This window comes from Heliangelus exortis, chromosome 11 (assembly GCF_036169615.1).
Source record: "Heliangelus exortis chromosome 11, bHelExo1.hap1, whole genome shotgun sequence".
NCBI classification, from domain to species: Eukaryota; Metazoa; Chordata; class Aves; order Apodiformes; family Trochilidae; genus Heliangelus; species Heliangelus exortis.
In genome coordinates this window covers 19714487-19734970 of record NC_092432.1, presented here as the reverse complement: position 1 = coordinate 19734970, position 20484 = coordinate 19714487, and the positions used below count along the sequence as shown (strand labels likewise).

The window sequence follows — 20484 nt, the reverse complement described above, 5'->3', positions numbered from 1 at the left end:
GCATATATGTTAAAAATAAGATATGTGTTCCACAAATATTTCACCTTATTATAAAATAACAGGAAGAAACTTTGGGAACTACAAAGAACATTCGTTCTTTGCTCTGCCTGCTCCTGGGCTGCCTCACAATTTTCTTACCATTTGAGAAGAAAAAAGTCTGTTTATATCCTCTATTCCAGGATTCCAGAAGCCAACCAGGCTTTTACTAGCTTTAATTAGGCTCTATTCAACATAGTGCACTTTGCTGCTGCAGTATGAATCAGTAGCAAGTGGCTTTTATTGATCAGGATTATAAAAGTAAGGTCAGTGCAGCCAGCCTCTGTACTGAGAAGATGAGATCTTGAGGTGTGTGAGCAGACCATAATGTTTCAGAGTGCCATCCTATTTGCAGATGAGGGCAGTTCATACCCTTTGTTTCTCTAAAGACACCACAAACCAAATTTTAATCCTTCATATACCCAGTATCTAAACAACCTTCTTACTCTGCCAAAGAGTTTTTAGCTGGTTTAGATACCAAAATGTCTATTTTAAGAGCTACTTATCTGTCATTTTTTTTTTCCAAGCTATTTGTCTTGGTTTTATTCTGCATTTATGAGACTGTGAGGTGAATGCTAAGCTCTACAAAAGAGTACATTTTATATGTTTAACATTAATTGAATGCATTCCTATGGAATAAAAGCTCTTGTTTTATGGAATAAAGACTTCCAAGTACTTATGAAATCTTTTCTTACTGTTCCATATTTTAGAACAAATTGCTTCCCTGTTGTAATGGCATCTGTTTTGTCCTAAGGCTTGTAAAGCATATTTATTTTTCCCTCCTCCTGTCATCTTGTGTAGGCTATTTTTTCTTCTTTTTATCTGTGACCAAAACAAAAAGCTTAGTAACCTGAGTGAGACTGTTCCCTCAGTTGTCATTATGATTTTCTGTTATTTTCTATAGTGGATTTTTTTTTCTTAAAGAAAACTAATGAAGAAAGTATGCACACTTTAAGCCTTGGCTTACCAGTAGTATATGATAAAGGTATAAAAATAAAACATCTATTTCTCAAACAATACTCATGTGCATAATTCAACCTCAAGATAGGACAGCACTTCATGTATCTATATAAGTATATCTTATTCATTTATGTTAAAAATAATATCCTAGAACTGCTTTCAGCTTCAATTGTTCATGAAAATTTCTGGTCAGACAATTATGGGGAAAGTTTTAATAAACAAATATCTAACTCCTGGGTGCTTGGTAGCCATTGTAATGTCATTCCCTCCTTTTTAGACGTTTCAAGAAGCCATGCTCAACAGAGAGATTTTGCAAGACAAACACAACCCATTCAGGATTTCATTTTGAACGAGTGGATGTGTGGTTTAAAGAAAAAAATTATATCAGAGCATCAGTAGTATATATTTCTATAGCATCTGTTGGTGAAATATTTGCTGATGATCCTGTTGGAGATACAAATCCTTGTCCGGATCAAGAACTGGGGTTTGTGGAGAAGGCTTAATATAAGTTACACTCTATGGTTTCTGCCCTCTTAAAGAGCCTGATCTCACCTTACATATATAAGAGCTGTAAAGGAATGTTTACAAAGAAAACGGGAACTAGTACAAAAAGGAAAGAGAATTGTCAAAGCAAAAAGGAACAAGATTTAACTCAGATTGGGCAAACAAAGAACCCCAAATTTTCAAATACTTTAAAAAGCACTGTTAAAAAAATTGCCAAGTGTCCATCCGCTCGCAACTTATCGACTGAAGAAGAGGAAAGGAATAGAGAATTTTCACTTTCTCCAACATTCAGTTACCGAGTTGCTATTGCCAATGGACTGCAAAAGCATGTTTTTGTAACAAACAGTAATAGTGAAGATTTCATTCCAGATCAGTCTTCAAATGATAGCTCACATTCTGACTCCTTAGGCGAAGTAAAAAGTAATAGCAAAAAAACTGAATACTTATCCCACACAATGCCTGTCAGACGCAACAGAAAAAGCTTAAGCAGCCTGGCACCATCTGATGGAAGTTCTGATGGGGAACGCACTTTGCACACACTAAAGCTGGGAGCTTTACGAAAGCTAAGGAAATGGAAGAAGAGCCAAGAATGTGTCTCCTCAGACTCAGAACTAAGTTCATGGAAGAAAACATGGGGCTTAAGAAGTAAATCTCTAGACAGAACTGGCCGTCACCAGAAATCGAATACTCTAGAACCTGGCTTTAGTTCAACAGGCTGTATCAGTCAAACCCACGATGTTATGGAAATGATCTTTAAGGAGCTTCAGGGCATAAGTCAAATTGAAATGGAACTCTCTGAATTAAGAGGACACGTTAATGCCCTGAAACAATCCATTGATGAGATTTCTAGTAGTGTAGAAGTTGTACAAAATGAAATTGAACAATTGCGAACTGGGTTTGTACAGTCCAGGAGAGAAACTCGTGACATACATGACTACATTAAGCAGGTTGGCCATCCAGGAAACAAAGCAAGTCTGAGGTTTCTAAATGTGCCTGAAGAGAGACTTGAAAAAACTGGGAGCATAGTTTACAAAATATTAATAGAAAAAATGGGGTTCTCAGAGGCACAAAGCACTATTAAAATAGAGTTTGCTCAAAGGCTGGGGCAACAGAGAGACTGTCCAAATGCAAAACCAAGACCCATCCTTGTTTACTTTGAGTCGTCACAACAGAGAGATTTGATTTTAAAAAAGTCTTACAAACTTAAGGGTACTGGCATTGGAATTTCTACAGATATATTTTCCCATGACATAAAAGACAAAAAAGAAAGAGCGCTGCCTTCCTCGCAGACATATGAGAGTATGGATATGAAGATTTTAACTGTGGAGACAAAAACTAAAATGCTTGACTGGGAGTCACCTGACAGTGATAGGGACTTGGAATCAGATATAAATAAAAACAGTTATGCAAAGATATCTAAATCAGCACTTCACATTAAAAAAAGCAATACGAAGGGGAGTATCGAGTCCTCAACTACTAAAGACCTTAACAGAGCTGCTGATGACAGCACCTTTACAAACAGAAGAAATTATGGCAGTCAGTCACCAGAATTTGACAACACAGAAAAACAATCCAAGACTTATTACTCAGATGTGACTCCTCTATGGCATCTACAGAATGACTTTGCGACACCAAAACTCAGTCGTTCAGAGTCAGATTTCTCAAAATTGTGTCAGTCTTACTCTGAGGATTTTTCAGAAAATCAGTACTTTAGCAGAACGAATGGCAGCTCCCTTTTGTCTTCCTCTGATCGAGAGCTTTGGCAGAGGAGGCAAGAGGATTCTACAAACTGGTATGGTAGTTCCCAGGAACAGACTTTTGTTCAAGATACACAACAGTATCCAAAGCAAAAGGAAGCAGTGAAAACAGAAACTGTTGGCAGTGGAGTAAGCAATGGAATAATACGTGAGTCTGGAGACAGAAGCCACTATGATAATTCTCACCTTTCTTTAGGTGGTGATCTTTCCCCATGGAAAGACTGGAATCAGCTGGAACAAGGGGCAGGTTTGGGCCTAGACTCATCCACACAGGAAGTTTTTGTGTATGATATGAGCACTCCTTCAGATCAGCAGACAGATTTTGGGAAGTGCCAAAATTCTGACCTCCAGTATGATACTGAAAGCTACGATTTTACCCTCGATGGTACCTCACCATCATGCCCGGGCCTTGATAGCGAAACACAGAGTCAATGGACTGGGCAATATGATGATTATCAGGAAACAAATTCTCTCTCTTCTTATCAGAATCAAAACAGGTTGCCTATGATGTACCGAAGTCAGAGTGAACTACCAAGTGATGACTCTGAAGAAACAGCCCCTAAATCGTGGCACAGCCGGTTAAGCATAGATCTTTCTGATAAGACTTTTAGCTTTCACAAATTTGGATCTACACTTCAACGTGCTAAGTCAGCTTTAGAAGTTGTCTGGAATAAAAGCACACAGAGTTTGAGTGGGTATGAAGACAGCGGATCATCTTTCATGGGAAGGTTTAGAACTTTGTCTCAGTCAACTGCAAATGAATCAAGCACAACGCTCGATTCTGATGTTTATGCTGAGCCTTATTGCTACAAAGCAGACTATGAGGAAGACTTAATGGAACCACCTGCTGAAAATGAAACAGACTATGTGGAGGTAATGGAACAAGTCCTAGCTAAGCTAGAAAATAGAACTAATAGCAGTGAAACTAGCGAGCAGGTCCAAGAATATGAACTGGAACAGCCTTCATATGAGCAGCCTTCATATGAGCAGCCTTCATATGCAATACTACCAGAGGAGGAATGTGACACACAGTTTGACAGTGTGGTCAGTGAAGAGATCTTGGAAGTTGAAGGTGATGTGGCTGCTGACATAGAAGTGAGGGAAGATGAAAATCAGAATGTCCAAGAGATAGTTATTGAAACTTCAAAGAAAAAAAGAATACGACCATCATTTAAAGAAGCTGCTTTAAAAGCATACAAGAAACAAATGAATGACTTGGAAGAGAAGATCCTTGCTGGAGGTAATAGTATTTTAGTTTTGCCTTTTAAGTAAAACATTGTTCTTACTAGATTTGGACATTCATTTCTCTAGTGTAGCTGATCATGTTTCAGTTGAATTTGGATACAAACATTATTTTGTGTCTGGTTTCTTTTATAGTCCCATGGAAGTCAAAGGATAAAATTTTACAAAATAATTTTGAAGGAATTCTCTGAATATATTTAGTCTAACGTTTATGAGCTATGAATACATTGCTATGAATTTCACAAGATTTAAATCCTATAAAAAGAACTAAGTAGACCACAGTTTCTGATTTTCTTATAGCTTTATAAATGTGTTCATAGAAGTGTTTAGATATTACAGTATTCAAAGAATGCTTTGTTCTGTATTCATCCTGATGAGCAGTGTTTTCTTTCCTGTGTTCTACCTATAGCTTGCTATGTATTTGTAAGAGTGCAAGTCTAAACTGTTTTTAAATCTGTCCTTTTCTGTACTCCCAGGAAGCCCTCAAACAAGTAGTTAGCTCCCCAGAAAGGGAAGAGAAGGGTGAGGAGGAAAAAGTGTAAAAGGTAGCATCCATACATGAAAAGGAGATAGAAAGGAACTTCACTCACAGGGGGTGTTGACACAGATTTATTTCTGATCTTTGTGTTTTAAGTTTAACAGACTTCAAAGCAGTCATATATATAACTTTAATGCCTCTAGTAGTAAACAAATATAGTGATTCTCAATATTAACACACACTGCAATGCTGAAGTTTTAATATTGCATGTGCATTTAATTAGGAGCATGTAATTCCTGTAGCTAGCCAGATGGTAATTGTCACCTTGACTGAATCTTGACTTTCTTTATCTGCCTTGTAAAGATAATTAGCTAATACATTCATTTGAAAGATGAAGAATTGTGCCTCTATCCAAAATTGCATTTAGTAGTAATGAGCATCCAAAACTTGAGCTGCTATAAAGTTTCTTTTTCACACAATTACTTTTACATGAACCACATAGTCAAATGGAAAGTATGCTACACAAGCAACTAAATATTCCTAGTATGAAATTTTATTTTAAAATCCATTTTTAGATGCAAATAATTGCACTAGATTATAGATTTACATTTTGCAGATATTTTTCTATAGCTGTGTTAGACAAGAGATTGTGTGTGCATGAAAAAAGAGCAATAATAAGTATTTAATAAGTATCATGATTTTATGAGGCACAGGAGGGAAGACCACAGTAATTTCACTTCAAATTCTACATTACTTTTATGAATTTTTTTTTTTTATTGTCTTACTCCTATATCTGCTTCACAGTCAACTTCTGATTTCTTATTTGTGCTTGGAAAATTACTACATGTATATTTAATTCTTTGAGGTAACCTTCATTATATAACCAAAACATAATGTATTCTATGATGATTGTTTCATCTCTCCACGAAGGCAGGAGCAGGTAGGCAGTAATCTGACTAACCAGAGATATAGGCAGGTAATACAGTAATATTATTTCTTCAATTTAGTAAAAAAAAAGGTTTAAAATTATTTTCATTCTAGTAATGCATGAGGTAAGGTCACAGAAGATTTGGCATATAAATAATTTATTAGTGCACAAGAGCCACACTGGATAGTCCTATTCTCTGTCTCTAGCTGGAGAAGAAAAATACATGATGGGCTGATTCCTTATGAAATTTTTATTATAACAAGGTTTTGGCTACATACTAGAGTGAAAGTAATAGGATCTAAGGATGAGAGGAGACGTGAGCAGTACATGAGTAATCCTCAAATTTAAAGTTCTGTAAGGACATAGATGCATAGTGGTGATGCATGTATGTTGATGAGAGAGAGAAATGCTAGCTAGTGGTTTGTTTATTTGTATGCTGTAATTGGAATAACTCCCAGCCTTTTATTTATTGTTCCAGTACTCACTTGTTATTGCTTAGTTTTCTTTTTCCCTAATCTTTTTACCTTTTACAGGTGCCTTAACATAAGAATCATTTTCCCTCTCACTATGTCTGTGGATAATTTTTCAGAGTTGCACGTTCTGAGTTGCTATTGATGATAACACACTTTTTCTATGAACAATAGTTAATGAGCAAAAGCTTCTTGATCTAGTTGATTAAGATCTTGCTGATCATTTGGGAAAATAATTCATGAAAACTGTTAGTTCCTATATATAAAAGGAAATGGGGAAAGTAACCCTTTTTTAATGTTCTGTTAGGAATGTCAATCACTTTTCTTTCATTAGGATTATACTGAGTTTTTTTTTTTTAGTTGATTCAGTTAATGATCATATTACAAAATATATTGAGCTTTTACATGAACACTACTTGAATATTCTGTGAGTAAGCATACATAAGCCAGAGACTGTCAATAGAGCCTGATCTTCAAGAGGACTGTACTTTTTTAACCAAAAATTCAGAATCACAGTATCATACAATACTCCATAATTAAGTAGTTTTCTTGATAATCAATAATTATTCTTTTGGAGGTAAGTTTCAGAAGTTGGTAGAATTATCTAGTAGCTGCTGAAAGACACTAAAAAACAGGAGCCATTAGATGTCTAATGGGACTCAGTTTCTAAATACCAGAGATGAAAAAAAAAAAATATGTCCTTGTTTCAGATTTGTAGACCAATTTATTTTCTTAATAAATTTTTCTTGCCTTTTTAGACACAAATGCAGTTTTTATCTTCACCAAGCTGACCTCTTGCTTTGGCTCTCAATGTATCCACTAATAATTTTTCTACATCACTGCTAGTGAAGTGCTAGCAGCAATTCTTCTCTTTCTCCTGTCAACCAAGCTTTAGTCAAGTTTGACCTTCTGTTTGTCAGACAAGCATCACTCATCTCTTATGATGTGCTGGCTTTAATATTAGCTCTCAAGCATTATGCAGTCTTATCTTCCTAGGATATACTTCAGCAACACAACATCCTCTAGGCTTACATACTGGAATATTCTTTCCTGTAGTGATAACATCACCTTCTGGGTACAGCAATAATTGTTTTAGCATGGTTTAATTTGTGGCATTGTTTTGGACAGACTACCTGAATGTGCTGGTTTTATTTGAGCCTGGTTTTTATCCTTTTCACCCTTTCTGAGCAATACACCCAAGTTAGCATTGTCCAGCTCTGACTGCAAACTACTTCTGACAATTTGTACATTACTGCTTCCGTGGAATAGATGTATTTTCATCTAATTCCAGCAAGTATTATGTCTAAATGGTTTGCTTCCAGGAATGATGTAATTATGTCAGTTTGGTGTTGTAACTGGTTTGCAGAATTAAAGATTAAAATGGTACTTCAAGAGAATAATGAAGTTTAAATCTTTTTCCAATTTGGTGTTATGCAATTATGTACAGATTTAAGAGTGGAAAATCAGGGTAGCATACATAATGCTATTTTACTGCTGGGGTTTCCTAACAGTTTAGGCTTTTATCACCTCATTACAGTTCTTGTGCTGTGGTGGAGGGGCTGTAGGGGCTGCTTTTTGCAGTCAGTCACTGAAGAAAGGGAAGTGTGTTAGGATGAAGCTCAGAAAGGTGTAGAGGTAAATGTAAAAGTAAAATAATGAAAAATGGTTTGAAGGGTGCTTGTGACAAAGGTGGGGAGAATTATCTTCTGGCCTTTTATACAGATGTCTCTGCTGACAGCTGAGACTGATGTTTTGTTTCTGTTGGTATCACAAGCTACAAAAGTAAAACTCTGTCTTCACTTCTATAATTTCCTGCCTAGTTTACCTTTATGATGGAAGAATCTGCTTCTCCAACACCCTCTAGAGTTTGGGGGTTTTTTAATTAGGAAGTTTGGAAACAGTAACTAGTTATCTTGTATGATCAGTTCCTGTGTTGTGTGGTGAGTTACAGGTGGCAACAGTGCTATTAAAAATGGTTAAATCAGACCATGTGTTAATTGGAAAACAGCTGTTAACAGTCTAAAGTTCAATTTATATAAGATCTGGTATTTTTGAGCCTGAATTTGTATAGTAATTATACAATGTTAATAAGCACTTCTTGCAAACCTTTAAACTGATGGGTGGACAGAAAAAAATCTTAGAGTCTTAAAGAATGCCAAGTAAGCCTCCCTCACTTGATCCTCCCTTCACCCCTGCCTGGGGACTAACTTACCCCAGTGGAGACTTGTGAACCATTTTCAAGAGAAGGCAGAATTTAGTGAGTATGTTCAATGTTATACAGCCTTTTAGTATTTGGAACTTCCTATTAGCAGAACACTAAAGACAAATTTTCACTACAGAACATTTTTAATTTCTTGTTTTCCTAAAGGTTTATGTTGCTTTATGGGATGCTTAGAGTGTGGTGGTGGTGAAGGAGGATTAGAACTAAGTGGTAAAGAATGGTATTGAGCTGGAGAGAACCTCTTAGCTAAGCAAGTACATTCTAAAATTTGGCTTGCTAAATATTCCTTAAGGTTGTCTTTTCTTTCCTGAAGTTCTTGTGTTCTGTCACTGACTCCCTTAAGAATTCTGCATAGAAAATGAACTTATTTGGAGAGATGTGATGTGATATAGTTTATCATCATGCTTTCCTTAATGTAATTAATGATATGCTACCTTTTTTATTCTGTATAGTTGTTATATTTATATAAGTGTAAATGAACAACAGAAACAGTGTTCCCACTACAGTATCCTTAACTAAGTTAAAACAGTTTTTTTGACTCTTCACCAATTAACTAATTGAATATAATTGAGTTTAAAGTGGATTTTCCTTTTGCCTTAAATGTTTAACATTATAAAATACAATTTTCAATAGTAAGTAGCTAGATGACAATTGTATTCTCCATCATTCCACTTTATAGCTGCATATGTGGAATGCACTGAGCTGAAATTGCAACAACTATGGAGCAACATCACTGCATGGATATCACTGCAGCCTCCAGTTAACTAAAATTTTGTAGGGTGAAGAGGCATAAAATGAAAGCTGTACTGATATTTTGTAGTGGACTCATTTTTCACATAAAATAAAAATCTAAGGAGAAACACACTAAATGAAACCAGCATTTTCACTGTTCTTAGTGTGTTCTTAACTTTGTTACAGTGTTTGCCACAGAATGAGAGGATGACAGAAGAATTTATATGAAGATAAACCCTTTTAAGTAAATCAGTGTCAATCAGCAGTATAATCTGAGATGTCTAGCCTCGAATCCCTGCTTTGAAAATATATTCAGTGGTCTCTTACATAATCACAGTTCATTTCTTATCTACATCAAGGAATGTTGCTGTCTACTCTGGTAGCCTAATGACTACCAAAGCTAATTCCTTGGTGACTGAAGGCTTCTTGACTTGCTGCTCTCATGCATGGACAGCACTTCCACAGCTCAGATTATTTCCTTCATGGTGAGGCCAGAAGAAGAAATAAACAGCAAAGTCTTCAAACTGATCTTGTCTCTGAAGATGTAGCTATTTCTTACAAAGAAAAAAAAAAAGAGATGCTCTCAAAATCTCATTTTGGGAAATTTGCGTCAGTTGTCTGCTTTATGCAATTTCTCTTGAATAAAGAGGCCATTAGATTGGTGTTTTTTTTTAAAATAGCAACTGCAAAGAAAAACAAGTTAAAACAAACATATAATACCTTTTCTTCCCTCCTAATTTTTTATTGTTGCTCTCCTTCCTAAATTTAGGGAAAATTAAGTTCCAGTAGCGGAAGTGTAGTGAAATTAGGTGAAGCTGCTTGAGACCCAGGAATGATGATAAAAATTTCACATCCATCTCTCATGGTCTGAAATACAAAATTCCATTTAATGTGGAAGACAGGTCTCAAAAATTTTGCTCTTTTAATATAACTTTGCAAACAACTGAATTACGTATATAATTTATGTAACTTTTTAGGCAAAATGCCTAAAAACTACCTAAAAATTGCATTTCACATAAATACTATTGAGATTTATTATGCAACTTTAAAAGCAGTATTACAAATATTATGATCAGATATTCTAGAAAGAAGGTGTAGATTGCATGAACAGACTCGGATGAGACTTCTTATTTTACAAGTCATGTCCAGCCTAAAGTTTCCCTCAGACATCAGGTTTTATCTTCACCTTTTGGACTCTGAAAAAAAGCAAAGATCAGTAAGGTGACAATTAAAACACTGCAGTTTCAGGTATGTCCTCTACTATAAAGTGTCAAAAAAACCCCAAAAAACCAAAGGAGACACCTATTGGCAGAATATTATGTAAATAGGATTTTAAATGTTTTAAATTGACAAGATAATAAAATAAGGGTAGTCTTTCTTGTCACTAGATATTTTCTTATCATGAAATGCTTTCACAGTTATAGTTCTTCTATTGACATTTAGGCAGTAATTTCCACCATTATAGGAATATAGCTGATACAGAGGAGAATATTAGCAGTTCAAGTGATCATTTTCTTATATATCCTCAGTAGAAACACTCATTTTCCTTGAAAACCTAAACCTAAAAATCACTTGGAAATGGGATACAGGATATGAATTACCACGAAGTTCTGCATGTGTGGCAGGGTTTCTTATCTACTCAAAATGTGGTTTTGCTTGTTTAAATGTAGTAATGGTGGTCTTGCTGCCTCAAAACAACTAAACTCAGGTGTTACTTGGATTCTGCTCTTCATTAGCTGGATAAAACAGTAACAGTTTTTTATTGCATAAGGTATCTGCTCAGAAACTATTTTTATCTAACTTGTATTCCCCTTCTTCCCAATTCTCTTTCAGATAGCGGTTCTGTGGATGAAAAGGTTTAAAATTATGTATTTACTATAGGGATCATGTATTTTGTTGATGTTTGTTTGTGACTGATTTGACCTGTTTGGTTCCTTCATTTTGACTGTGGAATTTGCATGTTTTTTCCCAGCTTTCCACTCTTTTGTTCTCCTTTGAGTGTACTGCAAATGTGTTGCATTCTAACCAGGGTAACCCTCACTGTTGTGCTTATCATAATTGCCAACAAAGGGTCTGCTACTGTCAAACATGATATCTGGGGATTTTTGCCTCTAATTGTCATCTACACTTCATCCACCATAGGACTTAAAGGACAGCAGTGTTTGGGAAGTACTTCCTTGCCTTCCCATGGCTTCTTCCACTGTGTTTCACTAGATGCTGAATGCTACCAAAATGTATTCCAAAGCCACAGTTACTCTAGCTTTGGCCTGGAGCTGACCCTGCTAAGCATTTTCATACTAGGTGTTATATGTTTGATGCACTTAAATTCTGTCCAAGACTTGCTTGAAGGCAACTGAGTAACTGTTCCTTTTTTTGGTCTTTATTAAAGGCTCGGATAGTAAGTGGGAGTTCCTTGGATGCTTCCAAGCTTTATGCAGTGCAAGCACTGAGTGGGTAAGTACCAATGTGACTGGGAATTCTGTTATTTATATGTTGAAATTAGTCTCATGATATTAAGTACTAAGGTTTTACTAAGTCTTATTCTTATAAGGTATTGAATTACTTCAGAAATAAGATTATAAGACACAGTTTCATTATGTGTCTTTTCCTTTTTTTTTTTTTTTCTTTTCGGTGCCCTTAATTTTTAAGAAGTTAACACAGCAGTTCAGTTGTACATCAGGTGGATGACAACTTTTTACCTGTTTGCACGTAAAATAAATGCCTTTTGAAGTTGTGGTTTGACTTTATCTCTTCATTTTAGTAAATGTGTAGTAACGTAATATCAGTCCAAAATTTGAAGGTCAAGGGGAAAAGATCTTCCCATTGCTGAGAGCAAATGTGGGAGAAACCTGTACATTTTGTTTGGTGGGCTTCTTATGGAGCTGTCTTACATCAGGGTCTAGGGATTCCTTCCTTTGAGGAAAAAATCACCTTCCTGTTTTGAATACTTTTTTATTATTCAGTTCGGAGAGGAAAAAGAAAAACTAAAAGTCTTTGGTAAACTTTATCAGTTATGTTATATCTTAGAGGGACATTATCCTCCTGGTGGTACACTTTATGAGCACAGTTTGCTATAGTTATGCTTTGCTTCAAAGACAAGGTAATGAGATCAAATTATCTTATTTATCCTATTTATTCTCTTCCATCTTCTCAGTGGTACATTTTAAAGGCTATAGAAAAGAATAGACATTATGATTTTTTCCCATATGTATTCCTTTATTTTTTTTTAAGCTATTTTGCTATGAAAGACTCTAATGGTATTAATTTGCTCAATATAATTCACATAGTGCTGTGAAAGATATAGCTACAGTAGTATTTGTACAGTCTCTCTTGAGCTTTACAATGGCTTAAGTAATTTCTGTACAGTTTTTCATAGCTCAAAGTGTTGCATTTCTTCCTTTTTCCAGCTCATAGAAACTTCAGAGTTGCTGTAGAAATGTGAGGCTCTGTGACATTGTACAGAATTAGTTTCTGAATGCAGCATGAAACCTTTTTTCTGCAATAAGAGATAATTGATTTGGGATTTTTATTAACTTGCTCTTTGGCATTCGAATAAACTTGCAGTATATTCCTCTTGGCTCACAAATGCCATAATTGCTTTGACTTCGTTGACTTCAGCTTTCCAAGAAGCTTGAAATTATCTCCTTATTAAACTAAAAAACTTACACCTTGCACATTGCTCAGCACTGTTTCCTACTATCCCAAAACACATAGTCCTTCTTTGTGTGGAAAATAGAATGAGATAAGTAGTGTTCCTTTTCTTTCCTGACTTCCAAATGCAAAACATTAATATTTCTGTTTGAATAATATTGTTTGTCAACTTCAACTTAGCACATCTGAAGCAACTTTGCTTCTTTTGATTAGATTACTGATTTGTGTACTTTTCCAGCAATGTATTCACAACAGAAACATTTACAAAAATGCTCTGTGCTGGTGTTCACTTTATTCTTCTAATGGAAGGCTTTCACTGGAACATTGCAACTGTGCCAGCAAATTATAGCAATAACATTTTTATTTGATGCATAACCATTTATATTTGGTGGCTGCTTTGTTGAAAAAAAAATTAATGCATTGACATTAGAAGAAAGAAATGAAAAAAGCAGAAAAGCATCGCAGAGGCAGCTTCTGATATTTGCCTCTAGTTCTCTTCATCCTGTCCCACAAGCAGGTATATTCTTTGGGTTTTTGTGCCATGCCATGTCAATTAATTTTTAAACATGGGCTTTTACAGCCTCAGATTTTATTAATTTATGATTTGAGGCACCACAAATAGTAACATACCTCGCCACGGAGAATCAGGAATCTGACATCTTAAAAATTAATACTGTGGTCTACTGAAACTAAGAATGATCATACTCAGAAATATTAGGTGTAAGCCTGGCACAAAACTTTGGGAAATCAGAAATCTAAGACTGAAAATAAAGCTAGTCCAAAACTGTCTTGGATTTATCATCTGTGGCTTTTAATGACCAAATCTGGATCACTGCATGTTGGCTGGACTTTCATTGCATAAGCTAGAGAATTGTTTCTTAACCCAAAAATTAAGAAAAAATTTCAGTTTCATATACTAATTTTATTTCCCCTTCTTTAATTTATCCCCTTCTTGTTGCTCTGTTACCTTTTGTTGATTGCCACCCCATATGAGTAAGCTTAATAAGAAAGAATTTATTCTGTCAAATTGCTTAAAATCTGCAAAACCAGAAGAGAAATAGTTCAACATCTAGTTAATGTGCTTCAAAAGTACACAGAAAATAGTCAGCATTGCAGAATTTTTTCTTTTGTTGAATGATAACTTCGGTGCCTTCAACTTAATCATCTTCTACGTCAGGATATTATGGAGTTGTTATTTTTGGAGGTGGGGAGAGGAGTAGAGAATTTAATGTATAGCCTACATAACCTGAACAGTTTGTCTATGGCTGCAGTGTTTAATGTTCCAAAACCTATGTACAAAGGCTAATATTTCACTGTATTTACAGCATTTCCCAGTTTGCTAGTTCTGATAATGTAGCTCTTCTCTTGTTTTTCAACAAAATTTGATCTTACAATCCAGATGCATATATTAATCCTTACTTCCAGCTGATAACCAACAATCTTTGTATAATTATGGTCCTCTTAAATGCTATTAGCAGGATCAAATTAGTTCTTGAATGGAGATTTTGTGCACAGCAGAATTTCTCGTTCCTATCAGCAGAGTTGGGGCTGTTTCAGTAAAGATGCAAGCAAAAGTACTAAATAGGCAGTTGTCCAAGAAAAAGTTTGAAATGTGTGTTTGCAGTCCACATAGGTGTTACTGGAACCATACTCTCCCACTGGATCTCCCTCTGGATTCTCCTACTCTCCACTTAAAGCTGAAACAGATATTGTCAGGCAGGTGTACATTTAATGTTTAGCTGTCTGTCAGGGTTTAACCCTGGCCTGGCATTAAACTGAGTGACAGATGCTCTCTATTAATCTCTCTCTTCTCCCTGGTAAAGAAAGGAGAGAGAATAAGGGAGAGAGGCTGGGTTGGAAACTAAACTACACAACTTTAATGAAACAGTAATGATAAATAGGAGAAATTACTAAATATATACAAATATACAGGAAAATGGATCCCACATTCCTCCCCCCTTTTCCCCAATAGCTCTCACATCACCCCCGAGGCTGCAGGGCAGCCCTGGGAAAGTCCAGGCTGGAATCCTGGAGTCAGCAGCAGTTGGGAGCTGGAGGCAGAACACACAGATATGGGCTGGCACGGATCAGGAGCACAGGCAGAGGAAGGGATGGAATCCTTCCAGGATGCTGGGTGAAGGAAGGGAGGCAGGAAAAGGCAGGAAGGGCAGGCAGACAGAAACTGGAAGCAGGAAATCTGGCTTGGCCCTCGTGATCCCTCAGATTTATCCTGAGTATGAGGTGTATGGGATGGAATCCTCTGTTTGGTCAATTCTGGCATCTATCTTGTCCGTTCCTCCCCAAAGGAGGCTGCAGGTGGGACCTCTTTATCCTCCTGGAAGGTAAAAGTTTTCCTCAGAGCTGAGCAGTGTCCTTGGCTCTGCACACCAGTCTCCAGCAGTAACTCTAAACATCAAGTGTTACCAGTCCTAGAAGCACACACTGTCTGAGAAACTTGCTGTTAATTTCAGCAAGTGCAACTACTTACAAGAGACTTAGCTGAAAGCAAAAGTACAAGACAGAAAATCACCTTTATCCTGGCCCAAACCAGGACACTATCTGTGAGGCAGGAATGATGGTGGGTCAGCCTTTCCATGTCTCTACTAGATATTGTTCAACTAATTGTGCACAGATCCACTTTTATCCTTGTTTTGCCAATGTCCTTGAAATATTTTTTTTTAATTAGTTCTGTAATTCTTGTAAATAGTCCTAACTAAATATTTACATTGGGAAAAAACGAGTGAACAGAATTTATACATTTTAATAAAGAATATAAAAGGCTATACCTCCTCTGCTGACAGGAGTAACATGGAAATAACTTTCCTACAGACCCTATAGTTTCTACCACACACACCCCATCACCTGAATATATGCAGGAGTCTTTGATCCTTCTATATGTGACTGTATTCACCATTATTCAGCCTAAATGGCAGTAGTGAAAATTTCTGGTGGTGCCCTTCTTCAGCATACTACCTTGCTTCTGTCCTTCCCCTCTGTCTTCCCACCAAACCTAAAACATAGAGGCATAGGCAGAGATCTGCTCTAAGCTCCTTCATTCCATTCTTTCATACAATTAGCTCCTCCCAAAAATTAAAATATGGTCTTTGTTGTTGTTCTCTTTTTTTCAACTCCACCCCTTAAACAATTCTGACATCTAAGGCCACTGTTCCCTGCTCCAGCCAAACCTTTGCCAAAGCTGTTCTTCTCACTTTTCCCTTTAATCTTCAAAAAGAAATGAGGATTGAAGAAATATTCTTACCTTCAGAAAATTAAAAGTGGATTTGAAATTTTAGTGGGGTATTGGATGTTTGGGCTTTTTGGTTGTTTTGCTGATTGTTTTTTTCTTTCTTTCTTTCTTGTTGAGAATTGTTTTGCCTGTAACTAAGCTTAATCACATCAGGAATACACAGAGAGTAATTAATGGTTCTCCAGGGTCCACTGATAAGGTAGCAGAGAAGTGGGAGACAACTACAGTTTTGGTTCCAGAAAGATAGTTTGAGAACATGTTAATTTGTGTTGAAATACAGACCACTGACTCCTAAACAATAGAGGCCTCTGTGTCCTGCAGGTATAACAACTGCTTCAGATAATTCCTTGGATTTTAGTTGACTATTGCTATAAGGAGCACATTAAATTCTCATGCAGAAAAGGTTATAATGAAATGAGTTTTATTCACTGCTGATGGAACTGCTCCTGAGAAACAAAGATCCCCAAGTTTCTCTCTTTACTCTCTCTGCTTTTACTTGTGCCACCTCAGATGACATTTTATTTCTACCATTCTTTTGCTGAGATTTTTAGATGCTTCTCAAAGATGCAGTTTGTGTCTTCTCTTGATCTTTATGCTCATAAAAAGACAATTCTAATATCAAAATCCTGGAGCTCTTTATGTGTAAATATAATAGGAATACATAAGCAGCCTATGAATCCCTTTCTCTTTCTTACAGAATAGTGCAGGTGCATAACAAGGAGGTGTGGAAGAAACAGATAACCTCCTAAAGTTATAGAATGTGTTAGTGTAGCATTGAAAAAGTGGTAATGCTCTTACTACTGAAATTAAACTCTCCTATACTCTAGGTAAGTGCCTTACCCACTCAGCTAAGATAAGAAAGGGATTACCACTTCTTTTCTTTCTTGGAGCCAAAAGGTACTCTACAAACAGGAACAGAGGGATGCCTTCAAGAATTTTAATTTGCCAAAATGCAATTTAGGAATTTTGTGCAAAAATAGTGTCAGTATGGACTTGACACATTAGAAGAATTCAATGAACACCATGAAGAGTGTAGGGTTTTTTTAAAAAAACATCCAATTTCACAAATGGATTTGAAGTAGAGTCATCTCTCTTTGTGTATTTGTCAGACTTCAGCACCTCAAAATTTGCATAACTACTTACTCCTTGCTTAGCTTTTCAAGAATCCCTGTTTAGAATTTTACAAGTCAAGGATGATGTGGTTGCTCTGAGAGGTGCCAAGACTCTTTCCACCTGCTTACTGTCTACTACTGAGTCCAATTAAAGTTGTGCTTTTCATTTGAGTGCACATTCTGTCAAAACTGAAGTGGATAACCCTTTAGTATAACCTTGGCATGCCAAAAAATTTCTGACAGCTACTTGATTTGGCCAGGATAACAAGTTTTCTTCTGTGGAGGGATTTGGCTGATTTTTCTTTAAGTTCTAAATGTACTTTTAGCTTACATTAAGACACTTTAATCCAACTTTCATTTTCAGAAAAAGTGCTACGTGTTCCTTTCATGGCATTTTAATATACTGAGGACCAGAAAAGGCTGTAAATCCAGTCCTATAATTACTTTTATAAGGCTGGTATTTTCCCCCACTACTCATACAATTTCAGCTTTCCACTCCAACACAAATTATGTGGATTTGTGGGCCTTTAGTGTGGTTGTCTCATAATTATTTTCATTAATTTGCTTGGTTCCATTTTAATTTTTTTTTATAAAGGCCACTGGCTACATCTTGTGATGATAATATATGGCAGTGATCCATTTCTTCTTCCCTTCTTACCCATTAGTTCAATCTTCAAAAATTCATTTCAATTTTCCTGAGATCAGATCATCATTATAAGTAATTATAAGCTTCCTAGGTGTTTTATTTATCACATTTAACTACAAAAGTTTCATTATGCTGTAAAACACTCATCTGAAATATAAAGTCCTAAGAACCTCAGGAAAAGTATGCCATTAACCCAAAATGTATGTTCAGTATATATATTCAGAGTGATTTAAGAAGCAAATCAGTGAAACCTTGCTGCTTTGGTTTCATCATTATTTTCATCTGGAAACAAATTTGCTTACACAGAGCTTAGAGTGGTGACTTTGTGCAAAATTTTTATGCCTAGGAAGCAAAAACAAGTGGAGAAAGTAAAAACTTTATTTTAACTAGTAAGATTCTTGACACCACAGGGTTGTCTCATGAATTTTGCTGATTGAATCTTGTGTTTCTCAGCGCAAATAATAGAAGATTTTTGTCAAAGTCTTTGCAGTTCTCTTGGTCTACAAGATTAATTTGATGTATAGATGATCCTGGACATTATATTTAAATATTTGAGCTTGAATATTTGACAGCTGTGATCACAGTAGCAATCTATGGCATTTGAGTGTGCAGCAGTATTTTTGGACTCCTTATTTCTAGTAACTTTAACAATTAACAGTTTCTTGATGCTAATTGATCTCTTGCATTCAAAGCACTGATTTCAGTGTTATCCATGCTGTTTGTTTGGCCTGGATCTTTGTTTTCCACTTTGTGGTTTTATAAATTTATTTTTTATTTCATTGTAGGCATTTTTTCTCCTGTTATGTAAAAGGGCTCTTTGACTTGAAGGATAGCTTCTCAAATTTGTTTTACAATGTGTTCTGTCTGGAGAGCTACTCACCAAGTAATCTCTTAGCCCAGATTCACTCTGTTCATTTTATCCCTCTTTTGTTGTGCCCCTGCACTTGTGTCTAGCATATTTTAGGCTGGATTTTGACAAAGACAACACTTCCCATTTCTCTGACAGTCAGAAGCTGTATCCAGCCATAGTGCTGCTGCCACCAGAGATAAACTTACACCAGAAACTGAAAGTATGAGAAATATTGAACAGAAGGTGAATACCTCCAAAAATATCAATGCCATTGTGACATTTCTTCTTCTCTAAAGCTTTTCCCAAGCTGAACTTTTGAAGACTCCCATCAAAAACTCTCCAGGAAAATAAATTTGCTGCTCCACATCTGTTGAATGTGAAGCATTGAAATGAGCACTACCTGCATATTGCTGTGTCCATTGCTTCCAGAAGCCTGTGGAATAGTAAAGGGATGAAATAGAACCCCATTTTATACCACATGAGAGAAATTGTTGTAGGTTTTGCCTTAAAAATAAAACAAACAAGCAATGCCAACAGCAAATCAACCAAAAAAGCACCAAACCAAACAAACCCCACTGATGTGGAGTCTCACCAAATGTCCATATAACCCAGCTTCTTGCTCCTTCTGCTGGTGGTCTAAAGCAGATAGCTAGGAAATGGTCAGAAAAGAGTAAACACAGCATGGTATTTCCTTAGGATACTCTCCTAGATTTCCAGGCTTCTAGTAATTCAAAATTCAGAGACAGATTAAACCAGAGCTGGTTTCCTTTTTTGTAACATCTGTTAATATAGTTCACTTAAGTCATTTGGAGTTCTCTTGTATGGATTCTGTTTGCTTGTGTTGATTCATCTTGAAAATATTAAGAGTGGAGGTAGCAGAGTAGAAGAATCTTTGTGTCTGAATTGCTTAGAATCTGGCATATTAATATAATCCAGCATTGATTTCAGTTTTTATCAGTATGCTAGGCTGTATATCATGAAAGCTGAGGTCTCTGATTCATAATTCCTTTTGGATTTTGCTGCACATCTTGGAACCATAACCTCTATTTCCAACAAGAATCATCAGCCAGTCTTGTCTTGAATAAATATGGTACTCTGCTAGCAGGGAGGGGTTGCCATCCCCAAGTCAGAAATGGAGTATTTGGGACAAAGAATTGACCCCTCAGAAGAAAGTGAAAACTGTGTAATTAATTTCAGTTAAATGTCTCTTCACCCAGTAATTGTGACATGCATAAAAAAATCAGGGCTTTCAGATGAGAAACTGTTTGCTGTGACATTCCTTTCTTAAAATATGTAGAGAGGTAGAAATAAATATAAGAAAAAATACAAAAGATTCTTTGAGACAGTGCCAAGGAGGAGTGTGGAGAGGAAAATTTAGGGTCTTGAAAAATAGGGTGTACTTCTGTGTGCTTCTCTGAGAATCTCAAAGTATCTCTGAATTAGATCTGACAAGGTACATAGCAGTCTTCCAACACCCACTGTGGACAAAATGGAGGACCATAATACCTGTAATACCTATTCTGAATAGTCAGGAAGAATGAGGCATATTGTTATTGAATCAGTGTGTAGGTTTTTAAATCTCCTTAGTCTGTCTGCCTTTTATTCTTTGAAGTGGCTCCAAGCTGTATTTGAGATCTAATATGGGGTTTA

General features: G+C 36.1%; 2 protein-coding genes across 3 annotated transcripts in view; both read left to right on the top strand.

Moving 5' to 3' along the window:
- The window catches only part of LOC139801177 (protein unc-13 homolog A-like), a 42316-nt gene extending 40941 nt beyond the window's left edge, over positions 1–1375 (top strand). Inside the window, exon 8 of the mRNA XM_071755150.1 lies at positions 1274–1375. Within this exon, the coding sequence (XP_071611251.1) occupies positions 1274–1345 (72 nt within the window). The 3' untranslated portion in view covers positions 1346–1375. The remainder of the gene's footprint in view (positions 1–1273) is intronic.
- Positions 1376–1504: 129 nt separating this feature from the next.
- The window catches only part of UNC13C (unc-13 homolog C), a 111943-nt gene continuing 92963 nt past the window's right edge, over positions 1505–20484 (top strand). For both annotated transcript variants that reach the window (XM_071755149.1, XM_071755148.1), the window contains exons 1-3: positions 1505–4497; positions 11162–11184; positions 11718–11782. In XM_071755149.1, the coding sequence (XP_071611250.1) occupies positions 1515–4497; positions 11162–11184; positions 11718–11782 (3071 nt within the window). In that variant the 5' untranslated portion in view covers positions 1505–1514. The remainder of the gene's footprint in view (positions 4498–11161; positions 11185–11717; positions 11783–20484) is intronic.